This window comes from Musca domestica, unplaced genomic scaffold (genome assembly GCF_030504385.1).
Source record: "Musca domestica strain aabys unplaced genomic scaffold, Musca_domestica.polishedcontigs.V.1.1 29, whole genome shotgun sequence".
Lineage (NCBI taxonomy): Eukaryota > Metazoa > Arthropoda > Insecta > Diptera > Muscidae > Musca > Musca domestica.
Window position 1 is genome coordinate 260,741 of NW_026712296.1, and position 27,168 is coordinate 287,908.

At 35.0% G+C, this 27,168-nt stretch overlaps 2 protein-coding genes across 2 annotated transcripts; both read right to left on the reverse strand.

Moving 5' to 3' along the window:
* Positions 1-554: 554 nt before the first annotated feature.
* On the reverse strand, positions 555-27,168 carry LOC101887754 (uncharacterized; the record flags this gene model as incomplete). Its single annotated transcript, XM_059124501.1, has 5 exons — positions 555-964; positions 1,022-1,160; positions 4,265-4,269; positions 26,762-26,929; positions 26,986-27,168. Coding segments are annotated over 5 exons (846 nt in total), but the record flags the coding sequence as incomplete, so codon positions are not given.
* LOC131803316 (uncharacterized protein KIAA1143 homolog) lies at positions 4,501-5,416 on the reverse strand. Its single transcript, XM_059124427.1, has one exon. The coding sequence runs from the start codon at positions 5,337-5,339 to the stop codon at positions 4,881-4,883; it is 459 nt and encodes a 152-aa protein (XP_058980410.1). The 5' UTR covers positions 5,340-5,416; the 3' UTR covers positions 4,501-4,880.

The following is a 27,168-nucleotide window of genomic DNA, read 5'->3' on the forward strand; positions in this document are numbered from 1 at the left end:
TTTATCTTAATGACTAATTTATCAAACGCGATTTATTATTAAGGCTCAATTTATCTAAGGCGACACTAAAATTTATTCTAAATGAAAAACCAATTTCTTTCTTTTAATACCCTCCATCATAGTATGGAGCGTATATTAAGTTTCTCATTCCGTTTGTAACACATCGAAATATACATTTTCGACCCCACAAGGTACATATATTCCAGATCAGCATATGTTGAGGTCATCGTTGCAGAAATATCCACTCATATTCTTGGATGGTTGCTTAGTTGCACCTAAATTGTAAGTCAGAAAAAATGTTTAAATAAATATTACAGAAAATTTACATATTTTTATTTACCAGTATGTTTATTGTTGAGCGGCACGAATCTTTGTAGCCCTGTAGAAAGAAATTAAAAATAAAAGTGACATATTTAATAAGGAATAAATTGTTATTTGTTTTGTTTACAAAAAATTTGCCAAAGGAGTATGGTTTAATACATTTGAGGTACACAATGATTAGGGGTTAGATTTAAAAAAATATTTTTTAATTTGTATTTAATAACTAACCAAAATTTTTAATTCTTTCTAATTTAAGTGGGTAGCTCTGAAGGGATTTTCATCAATGTTTTTATTAACAAGTTAAATTGAACATCAATATCACCTTCTGGCGGGCAAACTCCTTGTTGGCCAATGCCTCCAGACTGATATCAGCCGAGTCCTCTTTGCTCAAGGCGACTATTGGCAGGAAGGAGTACAACGAAAAGAAGCCATATAGATCACGTGAGGAAATTTCATCTTGCATCTCCTGCAACGAGGGGATTCCTCCGTAGTTCATTTCACTCAAAGCCTTTTGGAGTGTCTCGTAATAGGTTTCTATGAGAAACTCTCGGCGATATTTGAGGGCATGCAGCTGGACATTGATATGCAGGAAGAAGTTTATGTCACAGCCAGAACTGTCAAAGAAGCTGTTTTGGAAGTCGACCTAAAATCATGACAAATGTTAAATACCAAGTAAAACATTATTGGAAATATATCTTACAAACACCGCATCATCTGGCACATTGGAGCTATCCGCCTTATACTTGTACATAAACTTATTGACCCACAAATCACCATGATTAAAAACGTTAATTTCCTTAGGTATTGGTCTACCTGTCTCCACCAACTCCTTGGTTATACTATCACATGTGGGAAATTATGGTCTGCTCACATTCTTAATCTAATTACCATTACCGTTAAAAATGTTTGCTGGGATGTCGTCAATTTTTTTTCATATTCCCACTATTTATATTTATTCACCTCTAAAAGTAAAAAAAACAGGGTGCCTACATATTTCCACCTTTACAACAGCATAAGCGGAAGTAAGCAATTAGCCAAGCCACCCACACGCCTTTGGTTAGCTCAGAGGAGTCGTGCTGGACTTCAAGTCCCAAGGTCCGGAGTTCGACTCCCAGCCAGGACAATTCATTTTTTTATTTTTCATATTTTTTTATTTTTTCGGAGAGTAGGCGGAGTCAACATCGTATCCGTCATAGTATTGGTAATTAACGGTTAGGTTAAACGATTATTTTGTCAGTTACTTTTTTTCGTTAAGCTCTCACTAATAACCTTTATAAGTGGTGGAAAATAATGAAACGCCTGAACACGACTCACACAGCTTCTCAACAAAATCAAATCGTTCTTTTGTTCGCCTACATTGTTAGAGACAACACCGTGAATAAGAAAAAAAAAACAAACTTTGATAAAGCACAATCGTTGCATAACCGACCAGTGAAACATTTAATAATCACTAGTTTTCAACGTACATAAATTTATAATTGATTAAATTATAATAACCCCAAACCAGGTGAATTTTATGAAATTTTAAGATTGAAGTAATCTTTTTATAACACAAAAAAAAAAAAAATTTTACCCTTAAGGAAGTTTTGATTCGATTGTCAAGCTTTTTACTCCTTGCTAAATCACAAGCACGAATAAAAAAAATCCATTATAAAACAACTAGGTAAGCAGCAATGAAATTAAATATAAAAAAAATTTGGTGTTAGAATAGTTTCTTTTCTTTATATTTGCATTAGTGGCCGTATATTTGCATTGGCATTTTTTTTTTGTTACTTCGGCTAATAATATTCGGCCGAAGACCACATACATCATAACCTTGCTTTTGCCGCCAAAAATAACGAACCAGAAAAAATCACAAGTGAAAAAATACCCCACTGTGTGCGCCAACACGTGCACAAAAAGGGATTCCACCACCTGACAGTAATTGGAAAGAGTTGTAGCTGGTATTCTAAAAATAGATTTATTCGTGGACTGTGCCATTTTAGAATCCACAGTGGTTGTTGTCTAGCCTAGTAAAAGCGAGCATTAGCCAGTAGCCTGCAACCAAGCCTAGTAGCCCAGAGTGGAAGCGGGCGACGCAACATGTACAGAGTGCTGAAAATGATCAGCATCGAGGGTTCGAATCCCACCGACATCAAAAAAATTAATTATGCGTGATTAAATATAAAACATACCAAAAAACCAAACTATACCTTAAGCAAGCAAAAACCAGCAAAAATCCATCAATAATCAAATCAGTACACAACCAACCAAAACCAATTAAAATGTCCTAAGTATCACAAAAATATGTAGAACAACACCCTTAACATATGCAACCATTTTAATATTAATTACCCCTTTTTTAAACAGAGACACATACACTACAACAATATATGTCCTCAATCCTACACACATACATCCTGTTCATCGAGGCCTCGGCGAATCATCATATATATGTGGAATTAAAGGATACTACGCACGCGCGCAAGTATGTAAAAATCCTTAAAGGAGAAAGTAAAAACAAACAATCGTGAGTGTTAAAAAAAAAATTGAAGTTCATATTAAAATATTTGCATATGCTTTAAAAATTCGGATGTCATGTAATCAAAAGGATCCGTCTACTAGAGAAGAAATGTCCTTGGAACAAGTTATCCTTGAGCCAATGGCAGAAATCTTTATTGCCTAAACTTGTTATTCCATTGGAATGTAGATACATTTTTTTTTTTTTTTTTGATTACATCACGCATCTGTAACGTTGATCTAGGTATTTTTTGTCTTCTCAGTTCTTTTATACTGATTAATTGCATTACGTTATAGGATTATGTATACTTATTATTATATAATTTCCTGAACTCCTTTTTATAAATTTATATTTTTTTTAAGCAAACTAATTGGTAATTATTGGCTTCCTATTGCCATTAAGATATTGAACATAATTATAAATTTTCATAGAAATAGTCCATAAAAATGAATACTCAACCAGTTAGACTCTTAGATTTAAATTTTCTGATTTTCTGAAATTTTTTTTTTTTTTTTTTGGTATATAATAAGAGCTTATGTCAATTTTATTTAATAAATCTTGAATTAATAAGATGAATTTCTAAATATTCATATATATTTCTTACTGTGGTGAAGTAGTTTAGAGCGGAAACGTATTTGCTTTTGGGGTCTCAATAAAATTAAGCCTTGAGACCATGGTTGGGAATGGGTTTAGAGGCTCAAACTCCAACGAACATCAGGAGTTTGCTAAAAGAATTGGATATTAATATCTAGGATTGATTTTCCGACGTCAATTATATAATATCTGGACCAACAGGGGTACAATAGTTGGCCAGAAACTAGTCTAATCACCATTATTACTTTGTTTATCGGGAGTCTACAATACTAAATATTTTTTGTTTATGTTGGTAGGATATTTATTTGACTGCAATAACAGACACGAACCCCCCCACACGGCTGAAAGCTAGCAAATCAATGGCTCCCATTCGTCTGATTGCTCTCGAATGTCATATAACCCTAGTTCCATCGTATATCCTTCACGTTCATCCTAAAAGTCAAGAATATAGTCAAGGACTACTGTCCTTGTACAAGCAATTTGGTAAACCAATAGTTAGTTGAACATTACATAAATAGAATGGCGCCCAACTCTACAACACCATCAGATTGTTTCTCCTCCGCCGACGCTGACCCATTCTGGCTTTGTTTTGAATTCGGTACAGCCAAGGGATCGGGATTTGTGTGGTTGGAATTATCATTGGAAGTGTCGTCGACATGATTAGCCGACCCATCTGCACTAATAGCGCCCTCGCCATCTTCGCTGTGTTGTGTCTTTGATACGGGATGACTGTCATTGGTGTTTGTGTCGTTGTCTGAATCTCGAACATGATTTGAAGAATGTGTTTTTCCTGCATCCGAACTATTTACACTATCACAATTCTGTGATATACTTTCACAGGCATTTGACGAATCCTCATTCACGTTGGCCGAGGTCTTCGAAGGTATTTCTGGTTTACTGTTATTACTATTTTCGTCACGATCGGCCCGGTCGTTTCCTGCATTACCCCCCTCTCCATTTTCTGTTGAAGAGGTTATCTGTGAATCGTCTTCCTCCGTGTCAACACCATCTACTTCCATGCTTTCATCTTTGCCACTATTCTGATTTAGTTTGACTCCAGTGGTCTGAGTTGTGTTAGTGTTGGCGCTATCGTTTGCTGTGTTCGTAGGACTCCCATTTTCGTGGCTGCCACTTGAATGTGTCTCAGGATGTTGTAGGTTAGCCGCTGATGATAAACCTGAACCTTCCGGCATAGAAACATCAACTTCAGTCATATTCTAGAGTTGTTGATGCCAAATTATTTGTGGATTTTAATAATGTGTGGATATCTTCAAATGCGAATGTAGTTAGGAAAACTGTTCAACATTTATATGTGTGTATGTATGTATGTATAAAAAATCGCCACTCCAAGCTGCAATGGTTATGGTGTTATGGGAGCAATTCCCAAATTATTGATCGATTTTTTTGTGACAACTGTTTGTTGAACTCGTTCTTTTATTATTTTATCTTCCTTTTCGTTCTACTACTATTCCTCCTCTTCCTCCTCGTCGTCAGCGTTAAAGGATAATTTTACACTGTTTTTGTTATCCGATTTTTTGCGTTTCTCCTCTTTACTTGATGGCTTGTTTGGTTTGGATGAGGATGGTGCTAGAGCTTTTTCTGAAGCCTCCTTGGGATTATGTCGTTTGCGAAAGACTATTGGTTTATTCAAATCGGCACGGGCTTCAGCGGCTTCTTTGGCCAAGCGCTTCTGTTCCTCTTCGGCTTCTTGAGCGGTAAGATCACCAGATTTTAACACCACCACCAAAGGTTTTTCGTCTTCACGTTCTGGTTCTTCACTGTCCGAAAAATTATCCTCCAAATTCTCAAGTTTTTGCCTCTTTGTATCTACGTTTGGTCCCTCTTTGTAACCAATCTCTTGCTTCAGTTTTGCTAAAAAGGATGGATCTTGTGGCTTAATATAGGCAATATTGCGTTTAGACATAGTTTGACTCGACAACAACACAAATAATTATTAAAAAACTATTATTACTGCACACATTTCACGGCATAGGAAAACAACAAACTTTTGTGGGAAATTATGGTCTGCTCACATTCTTAATCTAATTACCATTACTGTTAAAAATGTTTGCTGGGATGTCGTCAATTTTTTTTTCATATTCCCACTATTTATATTTATTCACCTCTAAAAGTAAAAAACAGGGTGCCTACATATTTCCACCTTTACAACAGCATAAGCGGAAGTAAGCAATTAGCCAAGCCACCCACACGCCTTTGGTTAGCTCAGAGGAGTCGTGCTGGACTTCAAGTCCCAAGGTCCGGAGTTCGACTCCCAGCCAGGACAATTCATTTTTTTATTTTTCATATTTTTTTATTTTTTCGGAGAGTAGGCGGAGTCAACATTGTATCCGTCATAGTATTGGTAATTAACGGTTAGGTTAAACGATTATTTTGTCAGTTACTTTTTTTCGTTAAGCTCTCACTAATAACCTTTATAAGTGGTGGAAAATAATGAAACGCCTGAACACGACTCACACAGCTTCTCAACAAAATCAAATCGTTCTTTTGTTCGCCTACATTGTTAGAGACAACACCGTGAATAAGAAAAAAAAAACAAACTTTGATAAAGCACAATCGTTGCATAACCGACCAGTGAAACATTTAATAATCACTAGTTTTCAACGTACATAAATTTATAATTGATTAAATTATAATAACCCCAAACCAGGTGAATTTTATGAAATTTTAAGATTGAAGTAATCTTTTTATAACACAAAAAAAAAAAAAATTTACCCTTAAGGAAGTTTTGATTCGATTGTCAAGCTTTTTACTCCTTGCTAAATCACAAGCACGAATAAAAAAATCCATTATAAAACAACTAGGTAAGCAGCAATGAAATTAAATATAAAAAAATTGGTGTTAGAATAGTTTCTTTTCTTTATATTTGCATTAGTGGCCGTATATTTGCATTGGCATTTTTTTTGTTACTTCGGTTAATAATATTCGGCCGAAGACCACATACATCATAACCTTGCTTTTGCCGCCAAAAATAACGAACCAGAAAAAATCACAAGTGAAAAAATACCCCACTGTGTGCGCCAACACGTGCACAAAAAGGGATTCCACCACCTGACAGTAATTGGAAAGAGTTGTAGCTGGTATTCTAAAAATAGATTTATTCGTGGACTGTGCCATTTTAGAATCCACAGTGGTTGTTGTCTAGCCTAGTAAAAGCGAGCATTAGCCAGTAGCCTGCAACCAAGCCTAGTAGCCCAGAGTGGAAGCGGGCGACGCAACATGTACAGAGTGCTGAAAATGATCAGCATCGAGGGTTCGAATCCCACCGACATCAAAAAAATTAATTATGCGTGATTAAATATAAAACATACCAAAAAACCAAACTATACCTTAAGCAAGCAAAAACCAGCAAAAATCCATCAATAATCAAATCAGTACACAACCAACCAAAACCAATTAAAATGTCCTAAGTATCACAAAAATATGTAGAACAACACCCTTAACATATGCAACCATTTTAATATTAATTACCCCTTTTTTAAACAGAGACACATACACTACAACAATATATATCCTCAATCCTACACACATACATCCTGTTCATCGAGGCCTCGGCGAATCATCATATATATGTGGAATTAAAGGATACTACGCACGCGCGCAAGTATGTAAAAATCCTTAAAGGAGAAAGTAAAAACAAACAATCGTGAGTGTTAAAAAAAAATTGAAGTTCATATTAAAATATTTGCATATGCTTTAAAAATTCGGATGTCATGTAATCAAAAGGATCCGTCTACTAGAGAAGAAATGTCCTTGGAACAAGTTATCCTTGAGCCAATGGCAGAAATCTTTATTGCCTAAACTTGTTATTCCATTGGAATGTAGATACATTTTTTTTTTTTTTTGATTACATCACGCATCTGTAACGTTGATCTAGGTATTTTTTGTCTTCTCAGTTCTTTTATACTGATTAATTGCATTACGTTATAGGATTATGTATACTTATTATTATATAATTTCCTGAACTCCTTTTTATAAATTTATATTTTTTTAAGCAAACTAATTGGTAATTATTGGCTTCCTATTGCCATTAAGATATAGAACTATAATTATAAATTTTCATAGAAATAGTCCATAAAAATGAATACTCAAACAGTTAGACTCTTAGATTTAAATTTTCTGATTTTCTGAATTTTTTTTTTGGTATATAATAAGAGCTTATGTCAATTTTATTTAATAAATCTTGAATTAATAAGATGAATTTCTAAATATTCATATATATTTCTTACTGTGGTGAAGTAGTTTAGAGAGGAAACGTATTTGCTTTTGGGGTCTCAATAAAATTAAGCCTTGAGACCATGGTTGGGAATGGGTTTAGAGGCTCAAACTCCAACGAACATCAGGAGTTTGCTAAAAGAATTGGATATTAATATCTAGGATTGATTTTCCGACGTCAATTATATAATATCTGGACCAACAGGGGTACAATAGTTGGCCAGAAACTAGTCTAATCACCATTATTACTTTGTTTATCGGGAGTCTACAATACTAAATATTTTTTGTTTATGTTGGTAGGATATTTATTTGACTGCAATAACAGACACGAACCCCCCCACACGGCTGAAAGCTAGCAAATCAATGGCTCCCATTCGTCTGATTGCTCTCGAATGTCATATAACCCTAGTTCCATCGTATATCCTTCATGTTCATCCTAAAAGTCAAGAATATAGTCAAGGACTACTGTCCTTGTACAAGCAATTTGGTAAACCAATAGTTAGTTGAACATTACATAAATAGAATGTTTTTGTGGGAAATTATGGTCTGCTCACATTCTTAATCTAATTACCATTACTGTTAAAAATGTTTGCTGGGATGTCGTCAATTTTTTTTTCATATTCCCACTATTTATATTTATTCACCTCTAAAAGTAAAAAACAGGGTGCCTACATATTTCCACCTTTACAACAGCATAAGCGGAAGTAAGCAATTAGCCAAGCCACCCACACGCCTTTGGTTAGCTCAGAGGAGTCGTGCTGGACTTCAAGTCCCAAGGTCCGGAGTTCGACTCCCAGCCAGGACAATTCATTTTTTTTATTTTTCATATTTTTTTTATTTTTTCGGAGAGTAGGCGGAGTCAACATCGTATCCGTCATAGTATTGGTAATTAACGGTTAGGTTAAACGATTATTTTGTCAGTTACTTTTTTTCGTTAAGCTCTCACTAATAACCTTTATAAGTGGTGGAAAATAATGAAACGCCTGAACACGACTCACACAGCTTCTCAACAAAATCAAATCGTTCTTTTGTTCGCCTACATTGTTAGAGACAACACCGTGAATAAGAAAAAAAAACAAACTTTGATAAAGCACAATCGTTGCATAACCGACCAGTGAAACATTTAATAATCACTAGTTTTCAACGTACATAAATTTATAATTGATTAAATTATAATAACCCCAAACCAGGTGAATTTTATGAAATTTTAAGATGGAAGTAATCTTTTTATAACACAAAAAAAAATTTACCCTTAAGGAAGTTTTGATTCGAGTGTCAAGCTTTTTACTCCTTGCTAAATCACAAGCACGAATAAAAAAATCCATTATAAAACAACTAGGTAAGCAGCAATGAAATTAAATATAAAAAAATTGGTGTTAGAATAGTTTCTTTTCTTTATATTTGCATTAGTGGCCGTATATTTGCATTGGCATTTTTTTTGTTACTTCGGCTAATAATATTCGGCCGAAGACCACATACATCATAACCTTGCTTTTGCCGCCAAAAATAACGAACCAGAAAAAATCACAAGTGAAAAAATACCCCACTGTGTGCGCCAACACGTGCACAAAAAGGGATTCCACCACCTGACAGTAATTGGAAAGAGTTGTAGCTGGTATTCTAAAAATAGATTTATTCGTGGACTGTGCCATTTTAGAATCCACAGTGGTTGTTGTCTAGCCTAGTAAAAGCGAGCATTAGCCAGTAGCCTGCAACCAAGCCTAGTAGCCCAGAGTGGAAGCGGGCGACGCAACATGTACAGAGTGCTGAAAATGATCAGCATCGAGGGTTCGAATCCCACCGACATCAAAAAAATTAATTATGCGTGATTAAATATAAAACATACCAAAAAACCAAACTATACCTTAAGCAAGCAAAAACCAGCAAAAATCCATCAATAATCAAATCAGTACACAACCAACCAAAACCAATTAAAATGTCCTAAGTATCACAAAAATATGTAGAACAACACCCTTAACATATGCAACCATTTTAATATTAATTACCCCTTTTTTAAACAGAGACACATACACTACAACAATATATGTCCTCAATCCTACACACATACATCCTGTTCATCGAGGCCTCGGCGAATCATCATATATATGTGGAATTAAAGGATACTACGCACGCGCGCAAGTATGTAAAAATCCTTAAAGGAGAAAGTAAAAACAAACAATCGTGAGTGTTAAAAAAAAAATTGAAGTTCATATTAAAATATTTGCATATGCTTTAAAAATTCGGATGTCATGTAATCAAAAGGATCCGTCTACTAGAGAAGAAATGTCCTTGGAACAAGTTATCCTTGAGCCAATGGCAGAAATCTTTATTGCCTAAACTTGTTATTCCATTGGAATGTAGATACATTTTTTTTTTTTTTTTTTTTGATTACATCACGCATCTGTAACGTTGATCTAGGTATTTTTTGTCTTCTCAGTTCTTTTATACTGATTAATTGCATTACGTTATAGGATTATGTATACTTATTATTATATAATTTCCTGAACTCCTTTTTATAAATTTATATTTTTTTTAAGCAAACTAATTGGTAATTATTGGCTTCCTATTGCCATTAAGATATAGAACTATAATTATAAATTTTCATAGAAATAGTCCATAAAAATGAATACTCAAACAGTTAGACTCTTAGATTTAAATTTTCTGATTTTCTGAATTTTTTTTTTGGTATATAATAAGAGCTTATGTCAATTTTATTTAATAAATCTTGAATTAATAAGATGAATTTCTAAATATTCATATATATTTCTTACTGTGGTGAAGTAGTTTAGAGAGGAAACGTATTTGCTTTTGGGGTCTCAATAAAATTAAGCCTTGAGACCATGGTTGGGAATGGGTTTAGAGGCTCAAACTCCAACGAACATCAGGAGTTTGCTAAAAGAATTGGATATTAATATCTAGGATTGATTTTCCGACGTCAATTATATAATATCTGGACCAACAGGGGTACAATAGTTGGCCAGAAACTAGTCTAATCACCATTATTACTTTGTTTATCGGGAGTCTACAATACTAAATATTTTTTGTTTATGTTGGTAGGATATTTATTTGACTGCAATAACAGACACGAACCCCCCCACACGGCTGAAAGCTAGCAAATCAATGGCTCCCATTCGTCTGATTGCTCTCGAATGTCATATAACCCTAGTTCCATCGTATATCCTTCATGTTCATCCTAAAAGTCAAGAATATAGTCAAGGACTACTGTCCTTGTACAAGCAATTTGGTAAACCAATAGTTAGTTGAACATTACATAAATAGAATGGCGCCCAACGTGGGGCGAAAGAATCTAATCCTTTTTGGATGTCATTCAAATAAAATTTTATTCTTTCCTTAGAATTAAATTTTATTCGAATCATACTACAGATACTGGTAAAGTCTTTTAGAATTTCAGGTAGGAATTCTGTTAGAATTTACAAATATTTGCTGGTTATCCGTAAGGCATTGATTGCCCCTTTTATCCTTTTTTTTACTAAATTTCATTTACTTCAAAATATTTATTTGCAAATTGCTTAGTCTTCATTAGCCAGAGTTTGGAATACTTGTTGAAAGTTCTCAGGATTTTCAGTTTTCTGATCGTTTCGGAAAATTCTGACCGAGAAGTTTTTCTCCAATATTTTCCATACCTGTCAAATGTTGGCAAGGTAATTTGTTAAAAAATATGTAAAGTATATAATGGGTTTATAAATTTGTGTTAGTAATGACTTAGTTATCGTCATCCTGATTATTTTCTGGATACATTTTGTTGTTGCCGTTGCGAAGCAAAGTCCGAAATTATCAGTTGAAGTTATACAAGAATGATGGTTTGTTATGCCTACAACAGTTTATAATCCAATTATTTACTCCATAGCCCAGTTTTGTTTTCCTTTTTTTTTTTTCTAATCAATCCTTAGATATATCCAAAATGTTTTCCTTCCTTATTACTTCACCCACAAATGTAAGAAATAAGTCTATTTAACTATCTAATATCTACCTTAAATCCAATATTGATACTGGCAATAAATACCAAGTTATCTCGTTGATAATCATTTTGTCTTCTTGATTTTGTATTTTTTTATTAAAATGTCTTTACCAAGAAGCCCTCTGCCAAACCCTAATAGGGATTCTGGAAATTTAGCGGAAGAAGGATTAAAATGTCCTTATTGTCACGATGGGATAAATTCCCAATTACAAGACTGTTGTATCATTGACACTTGTCAACATATTTTTCATCGTTCCTGTATAGAACAAGCTATAACGAACTCGGCACAATGTCCTTTGTGTAAAGAGCCATTTGAATTATCAAACCTTAAAAAATATCCTATTCTTTGTGTAGATTCAAATGAAATTTCCACACAGACGGGAACAATTAAAAAGTCGCGTCCAGCCTATCGTGGTAAAGGACGTGGTTCCATGGCAAATCGCCCAATCACTCGAAATTTAAGTCGGACCTTACATTCTGAAACCCTGAATGTAAGCCAGGATTTTGAATTTCCAACAAATGCTATAGACGAGCTTCCAGGAGATTCTTCAGCTCACATGTCCAACCATAACCTTATGAATTTTACGAATACGGTGCAAAATCCCTCCAACCAAAATGGTCGAATTCAAGATGCAATCCCTTCTACTTCAAATGAAATTGATTATTCTCGAATCAATCAAATGATTGAGAAAAATATTAGTAAAATTTTCCAAAATCTTAATCTTGGGTCACAGTTTAAAGCCCATAATACGGATATTCCTATAACCATGTCTTCCAGGAATAATAACCCTGATCTGAATTTAAATCAACAACCGAATTTTAATAGTGTCAATGGATTTTATTCCAATCAACGTTCCAATGTGGAAGTTGATACACCTATTTTTCGTCCAGATAGGGTAACTTTTATTATCCAGAACTGGAACCTCCAATTTGATGGCTCCCGCAATGGACTATCAGTTGATGAGTTTCTATATCGGATAAAAACGTTAACCAGAGAACACTTAAATGATAACTTCACATATATTTGCAAAAATTTGCCATTAATTTTGACAGGCAAAGCTAAAGAATGGTACTGGAGATACCACAAAAGTGTGGATTCCATTCAATGGAATGAATTTTGTGGAGCTTTACGGTGTCAATTTAAAGACCTTAGATCCAATTTTGACCTCATGGAAGCTATCCGAGGTAGAAAGATGAGACCCGGAGAATCCTTCGATTCGTTTTATGATGATATATGTTCTATAGCTGATAGACTTCAACATTCTATACCTGAAGAACAATTAGTCGAAATTCTTGTGAGGAATCTGAGACCAGATATTCGGCATGAACTTCTATATGTTCCCATTTTAACTATTCCTCATCTCAGGAAACTAGTTCAAATGAGAGAAAATTTATTGAATGAAGAACCATATAGAAAATATTCAAATCAGAAATCTCACTTTGCTAACAACAATATTTCAAATGTTCGAAAAAATATTGCCGAACTGAATTCAAATGAATTTGAATCTGAAGATCTGAGTAACGATGCCTGTGTAGATGCCCTTAATAAGGACCCATCCACTGTGAAATGTTGGAACTGTGACGAGACTGGTCATTTCTGGGATGATTGTCTCAAAGATCGTAAAGTATTTTGCTATGGATGTGGTACCAAAAATATGTACAAGCCGCAATGTGTTAAATGTGCCACACGAAAAATCTCAGTTCAGCCAAAAAACTCCAATCGACTAAATCCGAATCGCCCTCTAAGTTAGAAATTAAAACCGAAACGAATCTCTCTGAAAATCTACCAAATACCATAACAATTCTTAAACCTGAAATAAGACCCAACCAACCAATTCAAAAATTACTATACCCGATTCGTCCTTATCATGAAAGATATCAAGAATACTTTGAAAAAAGAAATAAAATATTTTCGGTATCTGAAATTTCAGGCACCACTTTAAAAGGTCCAAAGAGATCTACCCGCCGACTTCGACTATATTTCAAAAGAAGGAAACAGTCATCCAAATATATTATATCTACTATAGTTAATTGTCCGTCCGATAAAAGATTTTATGCCAAAGTAGCATTCTTAACATTTACCGAATATGGTCTATTAGATACTGGTGCCAACGTGTCCTGTATAGGATCGGATTTAGCCACATATAATTTTTCCAATTTTACACAATACACACCAGGAAAATCCGGCGTTCGAACTGCCGATGGATCCATACAAAAAACATTAGGATACTTAATTGTTGATATGCATTTTCGAGGAGAAACGAACAAACTCAAATTACTAATTGTGCCATCCATAACACAACGCCTCATACTTGGCTTAGATTTTTGGAAATCTTTTTCATTGGCTCCCAACATTTTTGATAACTCTATTACTACTGATCCATCCAGTCTGACTTCTCCACCTTCTTATCAGCTTGAGGTGTCAATGTTAGAATCCAATAAGTCGTTGTCCGATAAGAATTTACAGCTAAACCCTTCCAAATCTGAAATACCTTTTGATTTTAATTACCCCTTAACATCCAACCAACAGCTTCAGCTTAAAACCATTATAGATCTTTTTCCAAGTTTTGCTAAGCAAGGTTTAGGTAGAACTTCATATTTGGAACATAATATCGACATAGGTGACTCTAAACCAGTAAAACAACGATTTTATCCAGTGTCTCCTGCAGTGGAACACTTAATGTATAAGGAGATAGATCGTATGTTGTCACTTGGAGTCATAGAGCCTTCCGTCTCTGCGTGGTCGTCACCTATGCGTTTGGTCGTAAAACCTAATAAAGTTCGCCTATGCTTGGATGCGAGGAAACTAAATTTAGTTACAAAAAAGGATGCCTATCCTTTACCTAGCATTGAAGGTATTTTTGCAAGGTTGCCCAAGGCAAACATTATAAGCAAACTGGATTTAAAAGATGCTTACTGGCAAATTGGACTGTCAGAGGCTTCAAAGGCTCTCACTGCGTTTACAGTGCCCGGAAGGCCATTGTACCAATTTGTAGTGATGCCTTTCGGGCTCTGTACAGCTCCACAGACCATGTGTCGACTTATTGACATGATTATTCCACCGGACCTTAGGTATTGTGTATTCGGATATCTAGATGATATTGTAATTGTCTCCGAAGAATTTACTAGTCACTTAGCAATATTAGCCCGTCTAGCAAATGAGCTGCGAAAAGCCAATTTAACATTAAATATCGAGAAATCGCAATTTTGTGTCACTAGGACAAAATACTTGGGTTATGTTATCGGTGATGGTGGAATTCACACGGACCCCGAAAAGGTAGACTCTATTGTCAATTGGCCAACTCCAAAAACTGTCAGACAGGTTAGGGGATTTTTAGGCCTTGCTAGTTGGTATAGAAGGTTCATTGAGAATTTTTCCTCGATCACCTTTGCCATCTCTGAAACCATTTCATCAAAAACTAAATTTAAATGGACTCCGGAGGCTCAAGATTCCTTCGAAGCTATAAAAAAATTACTCAGTACAGCACCAGTTTTGTCTAATCCGGACTTCACAAAAAAATTTTATTTACATTGTGATGCTTCTGATTATGGCATTGGAGCAGTACTGGTACAGCTAGATGAAGAGAATAATGAACGTCCTATTGCGTTCATGTCTAAAAAGCTAAACACTGCCCAACGAAATTACAGTGTGACTGAACGGGAGTGTCTAGCTGCAATAGAGGCTATAAAGAAATTTAGATGCTATTTAGAATTACAGGATTTTGAGGTCGTGACTGATCATTCGTCACTGCTATGGCTGATGAAACAACCGGACTTGACGGGTAGATTAGCAAGGTGGGTTTTCAAATTGCAACCCTATAATTTTACGATTAGCCACCGAAAGGGCCGAGACCATGTTGTGCCCGATGCCTTGTCTAGAATACCTGTTGATGAGATTTCTGCCATCGATCAGGTTGAGCCGGAAATCGAGTTAAATTCTCCTTGTTTTGAAGACTCTGACTATATAGCATTAAGACATAAAATTCAGGATAACCCCTCCAAATATCCCGACATCAAAATAATAGACCAATTTGTATATATCAGAACAGAGCATTTTACAGGAGATTCCGTTCAAGAATGTAATGCTTGGAAGTTATGGGTTCCTGAAAAAATGAGACATTCATTAATATTTAGGTTCCACAATAGTCCTGTAGCTTCACATGGTGGTATAGTAAAAACACTGGACCTGATACGACGAAATTTTTACTGGCCAGGTATGGTAACTGATGTTCGAGAATATATCCGATCTTGCGAAACCTGCAAAACTTCTAAGCATCCCAATTTCATTCTCAAGCCTGAAATGGGAAAGCCAACCCAAACAATAAGACCTTTTCAAAGGTTATATATAGATATACTTGGTCCTTATCCACGTTCCAAGAATGGGTACATTGGCGTTTTGATTGTACTGGATCATTTAACAAAATATCACTGGCTATGTCCTCTTAAGAAATTTACCACTATACCCATTCGAGATTTCTTGCTAAAGAACATTTTTCATGCGTTTGGTGTACCCGAAGAAATTGTCAGTGACAATGGAACTCAATTCAAATCCAATGAATTTAACTCCTTTTTAACGAAGTTCGGAGTAAAACACGTTTATACGGCACTTTATTCGCCACAGGCCAACGCGTCTGAACGCGTTAATCGATCTATCATAGCTAGTATTCGTGCATACCTTAAAAGTGATCAACGTTTATGGGATGAATATCTTTCCTATATAAGTTGTTCCTTACGAAATTCTATTCATCAAGCTACGAAATGCTCACCATATTTTGCCGTATTTGGTCTAAATATGATTACACACGGTGAGACGTACGCACTATTGAAAAATATAAAAGCTCTGGATGAACCATTCAGTTATATCAGTAGAGAAGACCAACTTCAACTCATTCGAAAGGAAATCAAAAATAATATTTCAAAAGCGCAAGAAACCAATCGGGACCAGTACAATTTAAGGACGAGACCAATTAATTATACTGTCGGTCAATCTGTTTTCCGACGTAATTTTGCACAAAGCAATGCCGAAAAGAAGTTTAACGCCAAACTATACCTTAAGCAAGCAAAAACCAGCAAAAATCCATCAATAATCAAATCAGTACACAACCAACCAAAACCAATTAAAATGTCCTAAGTATCACAAAAATATGTAGAACAACACCCTTAACATATGCAACCATTTTAATATTAATTACCCCTTTTTTAAACAGAGACACATACACTACAACAATATATATCCTCAATCCTACACACATACATCCTGTTCATCGAGGCCTCGGCGAATCATCATATATATGTGGAATTAAAGGATACTACGCACGCGCGCAAGTATGTAAAAATCCTTAAAGGAGAAAGTAAAAACAAACAATCGTGAGTGTTAAAAAAAAAATTGAAGTTCATATTAAAATATTTGCATATGCTTTAAAAATTCGGATGTCATGTAATCAAAAGGATCCGTCTACTAGAGAAGAAATGTCCTTGGAACAAGTTATCCTTGAGCCAATGGCAGAAATCTTTATTGCCTAAACTTGTTATTCCATTGGAATGTAGATACATTTTTTTTTTTTGATTACATCACGCATCTGTAACGTTGATCTAGGTATTTTTTGTCTTCTCAGTTCTTTTATACTGATTAATTGCATTACGTTATAGGATTATGTATACTTATTATTATATAATTTCCTGAACTCCTTTTTATAAATTTATATTTTTTTTAAGCAAACTAATTGGTAATTATTGGCTTCCTATTGCCATTAAGATATTGAACATAATTATAAATTTTCATAGAAATAGTCCATAAAAATGAATACTCAACCAGTTAGACTCTTAGATTTAAATTTTCTGATTTTCTGAAATTTTTTTTTTTTTTTTGGTATATAATAAGAGCTTATGTCAATTTTATTTAATAAATCTTGAATTAATAAGATGAATTTCTAAATATTCATATATATTTCTTACTGTGATGAAGTAGTTTAGAGCGGAAACGTATTTGCTTTTGGGGTCTCAATAAAATTAAGCCTTGAGACCATGGTTGGGAATGGGTTTAGAGGCTCAAACTCCAACGAACATCAGGAGTTTGCTAAAAGAATTGGATATTAATATCTAGGATTGATTTTCCGACGTCAATTATATAATATCTGGACCAACAGGGGTACAATAGTTGGCCAGAAACTAGTCTAATCACCATTATTACTTTGTTTATCGGGAGTCTACAATACTAAATATTTTTTGTTTATGTTGGTAGGATATTTATTTGACTGCAATAACAGACACGAACCCCCCCACACGGCTGAAAGCTAGCAAATCAATGGCTCCCATTCGTCTGATTGCTCTCGAATGTCATATAACCCTAGTTCCATCGTATATCCTTCACGTTCATCCTAAAAGTCAAGAATATAGTCAAGGACTACTGTCCTTGTACAAGCAATTTGGTAAACCAATAGTTAGTTGAACAGTACATAAATAGAATGGCGCCCAACGTGGGGCGAAAGAATCTAATCCTTTTTGGATGTCATTCAAATAAAATTTTATTCTTTCCTTAGAATTAAATTTTATTCGAATCATACTACAGATACTTGTAAAGTCTTTTAGAATTTCAGGTAGGAATTCTGTTAGAATTTACAAATATTTGCTGGTTATCCGTAAGGCATTGATTGCCCCTTTTATCCTTTTTTTACTAAATTTCATTTACTTCAAAATATTTATTTTCAAATTGCTTAGTCTTCATTAGCCAGAGTTTGGAATACTTGTTGAAAGTTCTCAGGATTTTCAGTTTTCTGATCGTTTCGGAAAATTCTGACCGAGAAGTTTTTCTCCAATATTTTCCATACCTGTCAAATGTTGGCAAGGTAATTTGTTAAAAAATATGTAAAGTATATAATGGGTTTATAAATTTGTGTTAGTAATGACTTAGTTATCGTCATCCTGATTATTTTCTGGATACATTTTGTTGTTGCCGTTGCGAAGCAAAGTCCGAAATTATCAGTTGAAGTTATACAAGAATGATGGTTTGTTATGCCTACAACAGTTTATAATCCAATTATTTACTCCATAGCCCAGTTTTGTTTTCCTTTTTTTTTTCTAATCAATCCTTAGATATATCCAAAATGTTTTCCTTCCTTATTACTTCACCCACAAATGTAAGAAATAAGTCTATTTAACTATCTAAAATCTACCTTAAATCCAATATTGATACTGGCAATAAATACCAAGTTATCTCGTTGATAATCATTTTGTCTTCTTGATTTTGTATTTTTTTATTAAAATGTCTTTACCAAGAAGCCCTCTGCCAAACCCTAATAGGGATTCTGGAAATTTAGCGGAAGAAGGATTAAAATGTCCTTATTGTCACGATGGGATAAATTCCCAATTACAAGACTGTTGTATCATTGACACTTGTCAACATATTTTTCATCGTTCCTGTATAGAACAAGCTATAACGAACTCGGCACAATGTCCTTTGTGTAAAGAGCCATTTGAATTATCAAACCTTAAAAAATATCCTATTCTTTGTGTAGATTCAAATGAAATTTCCACACAGACGGGAACAATTAAAAAGTCGCGTCCAGCCTATCGTGGTAAAGGACGTGGTTCCATGGCAAATCGCCCAATCACTCGAAATTTAAGTCGGACCTTACATTCTGAAACCCTGAATGTAAGCCAGGATTTTGAATTTCCAACAAATGCTATAGACGAGCTTCCAGGAGATTCTTCAGCTCACATGTCCAACCATAACCTTATGAATTTTACGAATACGGTGCAAAATCCCTCCAACCAAAATGGTCGAATTCAAGATGCAATCCCTTCTACTTCAAATGAAATTGATTATTCTCGAATCAATCAAATGATTGAGAAAAATATTAGTAAAATTTTCCAAAATCTTAATCTTGGGTCACAGTTTAAAGCCCATAATACGGATATTCCTATAACCATGTCTTCCAGGAATAATAACCCTGATCTGAATTTAAATCAACAACCGAATTTTAATAGTGTCAATGGATTTTATTCCAATCAACGTTCCAATGTGGAAGTTGATACACCTATTTTTCGTCCAGATAGGGTAACTTTTATTATCCAGAACTGGAACCTCCAATTTGATGGCTCCCGCAATGGACTATCAGTTGATGAGTTTCTATATCGGATAAAAACGTTAACCAGAGAACACTTAAATGATAACTTCACATATATTTGCAAAAATTTGCCATTAATTTTGACAGGCAAAGCTAAAGAATGGTACTGGAGATACCACAAAAGTGTGGATTCCATTCAATGGAATGAATTTTGTGGAGCTTTACGGTGTCAATTTAAAGACCTTAGATCCAATTTTGACCTCATGGAAGCTATCCGAGGTAGAAAGATGAGACCCGGAGAATCCTTCGATTCGTTTTATGATGATATATGTTCTATAGCTGATAGACTTCAACATTCTATACCTGAAGAACAATTAGTCGAAATTCTTGTGAGGAATCTGAGACCAGATATTCGGCATGAACTTCTATATGTTCCCATTTTAACTATTCCTCATCTCAGGAAACTAGTTCAAATGAGAGAAAATTTATTGAATGAAGAACCATATAGAAAATATTCAAATCAGAAATCTCACTTTGCTAACAACAATATTTCAAATGTTCGAAAAAATATTGCCGAACTGAATTCAAATGAATTTGAATCTGAAGATCTGAGTAACGATGCCTGTGTAGATGCCCTTAATAAGGACCCATCCACTGTGAAATGTTGGAACTGTGACGAGACTGGTCATTTCTGGGATGATTGTCTCAAAGATCGTAAAGTATTTTGCTATGGATGTGGTACCAAAAATATGTACAAGCCGCAATGTGTTAAATGTGCCACACGAAAAATCTCAGTTCAGCCAAAAAACTCCAATCGACTAAATCCGAATCGCCCTCTAAGTTAGAAATTAAAACCGAAACGAATCTCTCTGAAAATCTACCAAATACCATAACAATTCTTAAACCTGAAATAAGACCCAACCAACCAATTCAAAAATTACTATACCCGATTCGTCCTTATCATGAAAGATATCAAGAATACTTTGAAAAAAGAAATAAAATATTTTCGGTATCTGAAATTTCAGGCACCACTTTAAAAGGTCCAAAGAGATCTACCCGCCGACTTCGACTATATTTCAAAAGAAGGAAACAGTCATCCAAATATATTATATCTACTATAGTTAATTGTCCGTCCGATAAAAGATTTTATGCCAAAGTAGCATTCTTAACATTTACCGAATATGGTCTATTAGATACTGGTGCCAACGTGTCCTGTATAGGATCGGATTTAGCCACATATAATTTTTCCAATTTTACCCAATACACACCAGGAAAATCCGGCGTTCGAACTGCCGATGGATCCATACAAAAAACATTAGGATACTTAATTGTTGATATGCATTTTCGAGGAGAAACGAACAAACTCAAATTACTAATTGTGCCATCCATAACACAACGCCTCATACTTGGCTTAGATTTTTGGAAATCTTTTTCATTGGCTCCCAACATTTTTGATAACTCTATTACTACTGATCCATCCAGTCTGACTTCTCCACCTTCTTATCAGCTTGAGGTGTCAATGTTAGAATCCAATAAGTCGTTGTCCGATAAGAATTTACAGCTAAACCCTTCCAAATCTGAAATACCTTTTGATTTTAATTACCCCTTAACATCCAACCAACAGCTTCAGCTTAAAACCATTATAGATCTTTTTCCAAGTTTTGCTAAGCAAGGTTTAGGTAGAACTTCATATTTGGAACATAATATCGACATAGGTGACTCTAAACCAGTAAAACAACGATTTTATCCAGTGTCTCCTGCAGTGGAACACTTAATGTATAAGGAGATAGATCGTATGTTGTCACTTGGAGTCATAGAGCCTTCCGTCTCTGCGTGGTCGTCACCTATGCGTTTGGTCGTAAAACCTAATAAAGTTCGCCTATGCTTGGATGCGAGGAAACTAAATTTAGTTACAAAAAAGGATGCCTATCCTTTACCTAGCATTGAAGGTATTTTTGCAAGGTTGCCCAAGGCAAACATTATAAGCAAACTGGATTTAAAAGATGCTTACTGGCAAATTGGACTGTCAGAGGCTTCAAAGGCTCTCACTGCGTTTACAGTGCCCGGAAGGCCATTGTACCAATTTGTAGTGATGCCTTTCGGGCTCTGTACAGCTCCACAGACCATGTGTCGACTTATTGACATGATTATTCCACCGGACCTTAGGTATTGTGTATTCGGATATCTAGATGATATTGTAATTGTCTCCGAAGAATTTACTAGTCACTTAGCAATATTAGCCCGTCTAGCAAATGAGCTGCGAAAAGCCAATTTAACATTAAATATCGAGAAATCGCAATTTTGTGTCACTAGGACAAAATACTTGGGTTATGTTATCGGTGATGGTGGAATTCACACGGACCCCGAAAAGGTAGACTCTATTGTCAATTGGCCAACTCCAAAAACTGTCAGACAGGTTAGGGGATTTTTAGGCCTTGCTAGTTGGTATAGAAGGTTCATTGAGAATTTTTCCTCGATCACCTTTGCCATCTCTGAAACCATTTCATCAAAAACTAAATTTAAATGGACTCCGGAGGCTCAAGATTCCTTCGAAGCTATAAAAAAATTACTCAGTACAGCACCAGTTTTGTCTAATCCGGACTTCACAAAAAAATTTTATTTACATTGTGATGCTTCTGATTATGGCATTGGAGCAGTACTGGTACAGCTAGATGAAGAGAATAATGAACGTCCTATTGCGTTCATGTCTAAAAAGCTAAACACTGCCCAACGAAATTACAGTGTGACTGAACGGGAGTGTCTAGCTGCAATAGAGGCTATAAAGAAATTTAGATGCTATTTAGAATTACAGGATTTTGAGGTCGTGACTGATCATTCGTCACTGCTATGGCTGATGAAACAACCGGACTTGACGGGTAGATTAGCAAGGTGGGTTTTCAAATTGCAACCCTATAATTTTACGATTAGCCACCGAAAGGGCCGAGACCATGTTGTGCCCGATGCCTTGTCTAGAATACCTGTTGATGAGATTTCTGCCATCGATCAGGTTGAGCCGGAAATCGAGTTAAATTCTCCTTGTTTTGAAGACTCTGACTATATAGCATTAAGACATAAAATCCAGGATAACCCCTCCAAATATCCCGACATCAAAATAATAGACCAATTTGTATATATCAGAACAGAGCATTTTACAGGAGATTCCGTTCAAGAATGTAATGCTTGGAAGTTATGGGTTCCTGAAAAAATGAGACATTCATTAATATTTAGGTTCCACAATAGTCCTGTAGCTTCACATGGTGGTATAGTAAAAACACTGGACCTGATACGACGAAATTTTTACTGGCCAGGTATGGTAACTGATGTTCGAGAATATATCCGATCTTGCGAAACCTGCAAAACTTCTAAGCATCCCAATTTCATTCTCAAGCCTGAAATGGGAAAGCCAACCCAAACAATAAGACCTTTTCAAAGGTTATATATAGATATACTTGGTCCTTATCCACGTTCCAAGAATGGGTACATTGGCGTTTTGATTGTACTGGATCATTTAACAAAATATCACTGGCTATGTCCTCTTAAGAAATTTACCACTATACCCATTCGAGATTTCTTGCTAAAGAACATTTTTCATGCGTTTGGTGTACCCGAAGAAATTGTCAGTGACAATGGAACTCAATTCAAATCCAATGAATTTAACTCCTTTTTAACGAAGTTCGGAGTAAAACACGTTTATACGGCACTTTATTCGCCACAGGCCAACGCGTCTGAACGCGTTAATCGATCTATCATAGCTAGTATTCGTGCATACCTTAAAAGTGATCAACGTTTATGGGATGAATATCTTTCCTATATAAGTTGTTCCTTACGAAATTCTATTCATCAAGCTACGAAATGCTCACCATATTTTGCCGTATTTGGTCTAAATATGATTACACACGGTGAGACGTACGCACTATTGAAAAATATAAAAGCTCTGGATGAACCATTCAGTTATATCAGTAGAGAAGACCAACTTCAACTCATTCGAAAGGAAATCAAAAATAATATTTCAAAAGCGCAAGAAACCAATCGGGACCAGTACAATTTAAGGACGAGACCAATTAATTATACTGTCGGTCAATCTGTTTTCCGACGTAATTTTGCACAAAGCAATGCCGAAAAGAAGTTTAACGCCAAACTTGCTCCTATTTTTTTACCAGCAAAAATCCGAAAGAAAGTAGGTAATGTCTATTACGAATTAGAAGACTTAGATGGTAAGCTTCTCGGTACTTACCATGCTAAAGACATAAGACCATAATTTAATCTAATTCCGATTAATATCGTAATTCAAAGATCGATATTACTCGGTTTTGTGGGAAATTATGGTCTGCTCACATTCTTAATCTAATTACCATTACCGTTAAAAATGTTTGCTGGGATGTCGTCAATTTTTTTTCATATTCCCACTATTTATATTTATTCACCTCTAAAAGTAAAAAAAACAGGGTGCCTACATATTTCCACCTTTACAACAGCATAAGCGGAAGTAAGCAATTAGCCAAGCCACCCACACGCCTTTGGTTAGCTCAGAGGAGTCGTGCTGGACTTCAAGTCCCAAGGTCCGGAGTTCGACTCCCAGCCAGGACAATTCATTTTTTTATTTTTCATATTTTTTTATTTTTTCGGAGAGTAGGCGGAGTCAACATCGTATCCGTCATAGTATTGGTAATTAACGGTTAGGTTAAACGATTATTTTGTCAGTTACTTTTTTTCGTTAAGCTCTCACTAATAACCTTTATAAGTGGTGGAAAATAATGAAACGCCTGAACACGACTCACACAGCTTCTCAACAAAATCAAATCGTTCTTTTGTTCGCCTACATTGTTAGAGACAACACCGTGAATAAGAAAAAAAAAACAAACTTTGATAAAGCACAATCGTTGCATAACCGACCAGTGAAACATTTAATAATCACTAGTTTTCAACGTACATAAATTTATAATTGATTAAATTATAATAACCCCAAACCAGGTGAATTTTATGAAATTTTAAGATTGAAGTAATCTTTTTATAACACAAAAAAAAAAAAAATTTTACCCTTAAGGAAGTTTTGATTCGATTGTCAAGCTTTTTACTCCTTGCTAAATCACAAGCACGAATAAAAAAATCCATTATAAAACAACTAGGTAAGCAGCAATGAAATTAAATATAAAAAAAATTTGGTGTTAGAATAGTTTCTTTTCTTTATATTTGCATTAGTGGCCGTATATTTGCATTGGCATTTTTTTTTGTTACTTCGGCTAATAATATTCGGCCGAAGACCACATACATCATAACCTTGCTTTTGCCGCCAAAAATAACGAACCAGAAAAAATCACAAGTGAAAAAATACCCCACTGTGTGCGCCAACACGTGCACAAAAAGGGATTCCACCACCTGACAGTAATTGGAAAGAGTTGTAGCTGGTATTCTAAAAATAGATTTATTCGTGGACTGTGCCATTTTAGAATCCACAGTGGTTGTTGTCTAGCCTAGTAAAAGCGAGCATTAGCCAGTAGCCTGCAACCAAGCCTAGTAGCCCAGAGTGGAAGCGGGCGACGCAACATGTACAGAGTGCTGAAAATGATCAGCATCGAGGGTTCGAATCCCACCGACATCAAAAAAATTAATTATGCGTGATTAAATATAAAACATACCAAAAAACCAAACTATACCTTAAGCAAGCAAAAACCAGCAAAAATCCATCAATAATCAAATCAGTACACAACCAACCAAAACCAATTAAAATGTCCTAAGTATCACAAAAATATGTAGAACAACACCCTTAACATATGCAACCATTTTAATATTAATTACCCCTTTTTTAAACAGAGACACATACACTACAACAATATATGTCCTCAATCCTACACACATACATCCTGTTCATCGAGGCCTCGGCGAATCATCATATATATGTGGAATTAAAGGATACTACGCACGCGCGCAAGTATGTAAAAATCCTTAAAGGAGAAAGTAAAAACAAACAATCGTGAGTGTTAAAAAAAAAATTGAAGTTCATATTAAAATATTTGCATATGCTTTAAAAATTCGGATGTCATGTAATCAAAAGGATCCGTCTACTAGAGAAGAAATGTCCTTGGAACAAGTTATCCTTGAGCCAATGGCAGAAATCTTTATTGCCTAAACTTGTTATTCCATTGGAATGTAGATACATTTTTTTTTTTTTTTTTGATTACATCACGCATCTGTAACGTTGATCTAGGTATTTTTTGTCTTCTCAGTTCTTTTATACTGATTAATTGCATTACGTTATAGGATTATGTATACTTATTATTATATAATTTCCTGAACTCCTTTTTATAAATTTATATTTTTTTTAAGCAAACTAATTGGTAATTATTGGCTTCCTATTGCCATTAAGATATTGAACATAATTATAAATTTTCATAGAAATAGTCCATAAAAATGAATACTCAACCAGTTAGACTCTTAGATTTAAATTTTCTGATTTTCTGAAATTTTTTTTTTTTTTTTTTGGTATATAATAAGAGCTTATGTCAATTTTATTTAATAAATCTTGAATTAATAAGATGAATTTCTAAATATTCATATATATTTCTTACTGTGGTGAAGTAGTTTAGAGCGGAAACGTATTTGCTTTTGGGGTCTCAATAAAATTAAGCCTTGAGACCATGGTTGGGAATGGGTTTAGAGGCTCAAACTCCAACGAACATCAGGAGTTTGCTAAAAGAATTGGATATTAATATCTAGGATTGATTTTCCGACGTCAATTATATAATATCTGGACCAACAGGGGTACAATAGTTGGCCAGAAACTAGTCTAATCACCATTATTACTTTGTTTATCGGGAGTCTACAATACTAAATATTTTTTGTTTATGTTGGTAGGATATTTATTTGACTGCAATAACAGACACGAACCCCCCCACACGGCTGAAAGCTAGCAAATCAATGGCTCCCATTCGTCTGATTGCTCTCGAATGTCATATAACCCTAGTTCCATCGTATATCCTTCATGTTCATCCTAAAAGTCAAGAATATAGTCAAGGACTACTGTCCTTGTACAAGCAATTTGGTAAACCAATAGTTAGTTGAACATTACACACAATAGGAGTGCAACTTTTCGCTGATTTCCTCATAGCCCTTCCATGTGGCCACCATATCGGAGAAGGTCCTGACATGGAGACTCATAAAGTTGGTGAAACGTTCACTGCTCCGAACATAGGTCTCATCTAACATGCCACTTTTGAAGTTCTCCTTCAAGGAAGGACTCTGAATAAATATAACAAAATTAGTTCCTGATCTTTACATTATTGTGGATTTTTTACCTTTTCCAATAGAACCATTGGTGTGGCATAGAATTTGGCCAACTTCCGTAGAATAACAACACAGTGTTCCTCATCGAGTCCTTTTTGGCGACTAGCTAGCCTGTATCCGTATTGGGTGAGATCATCGAAGACAATGGTTTGCATTGGTTCCCCGGTGGTGTAAAAGCATCTTAAATTGAAGAT

Excerpts from the sequence above, each read along its gene's own strand:
- LOC131803316 (XM_059124427.1), bottom strand. The coding sequence starts at position 5,339 with ATGTCTAAACGCAATATTGCCTATATTAAGCCACAAGATCCATCCTTT.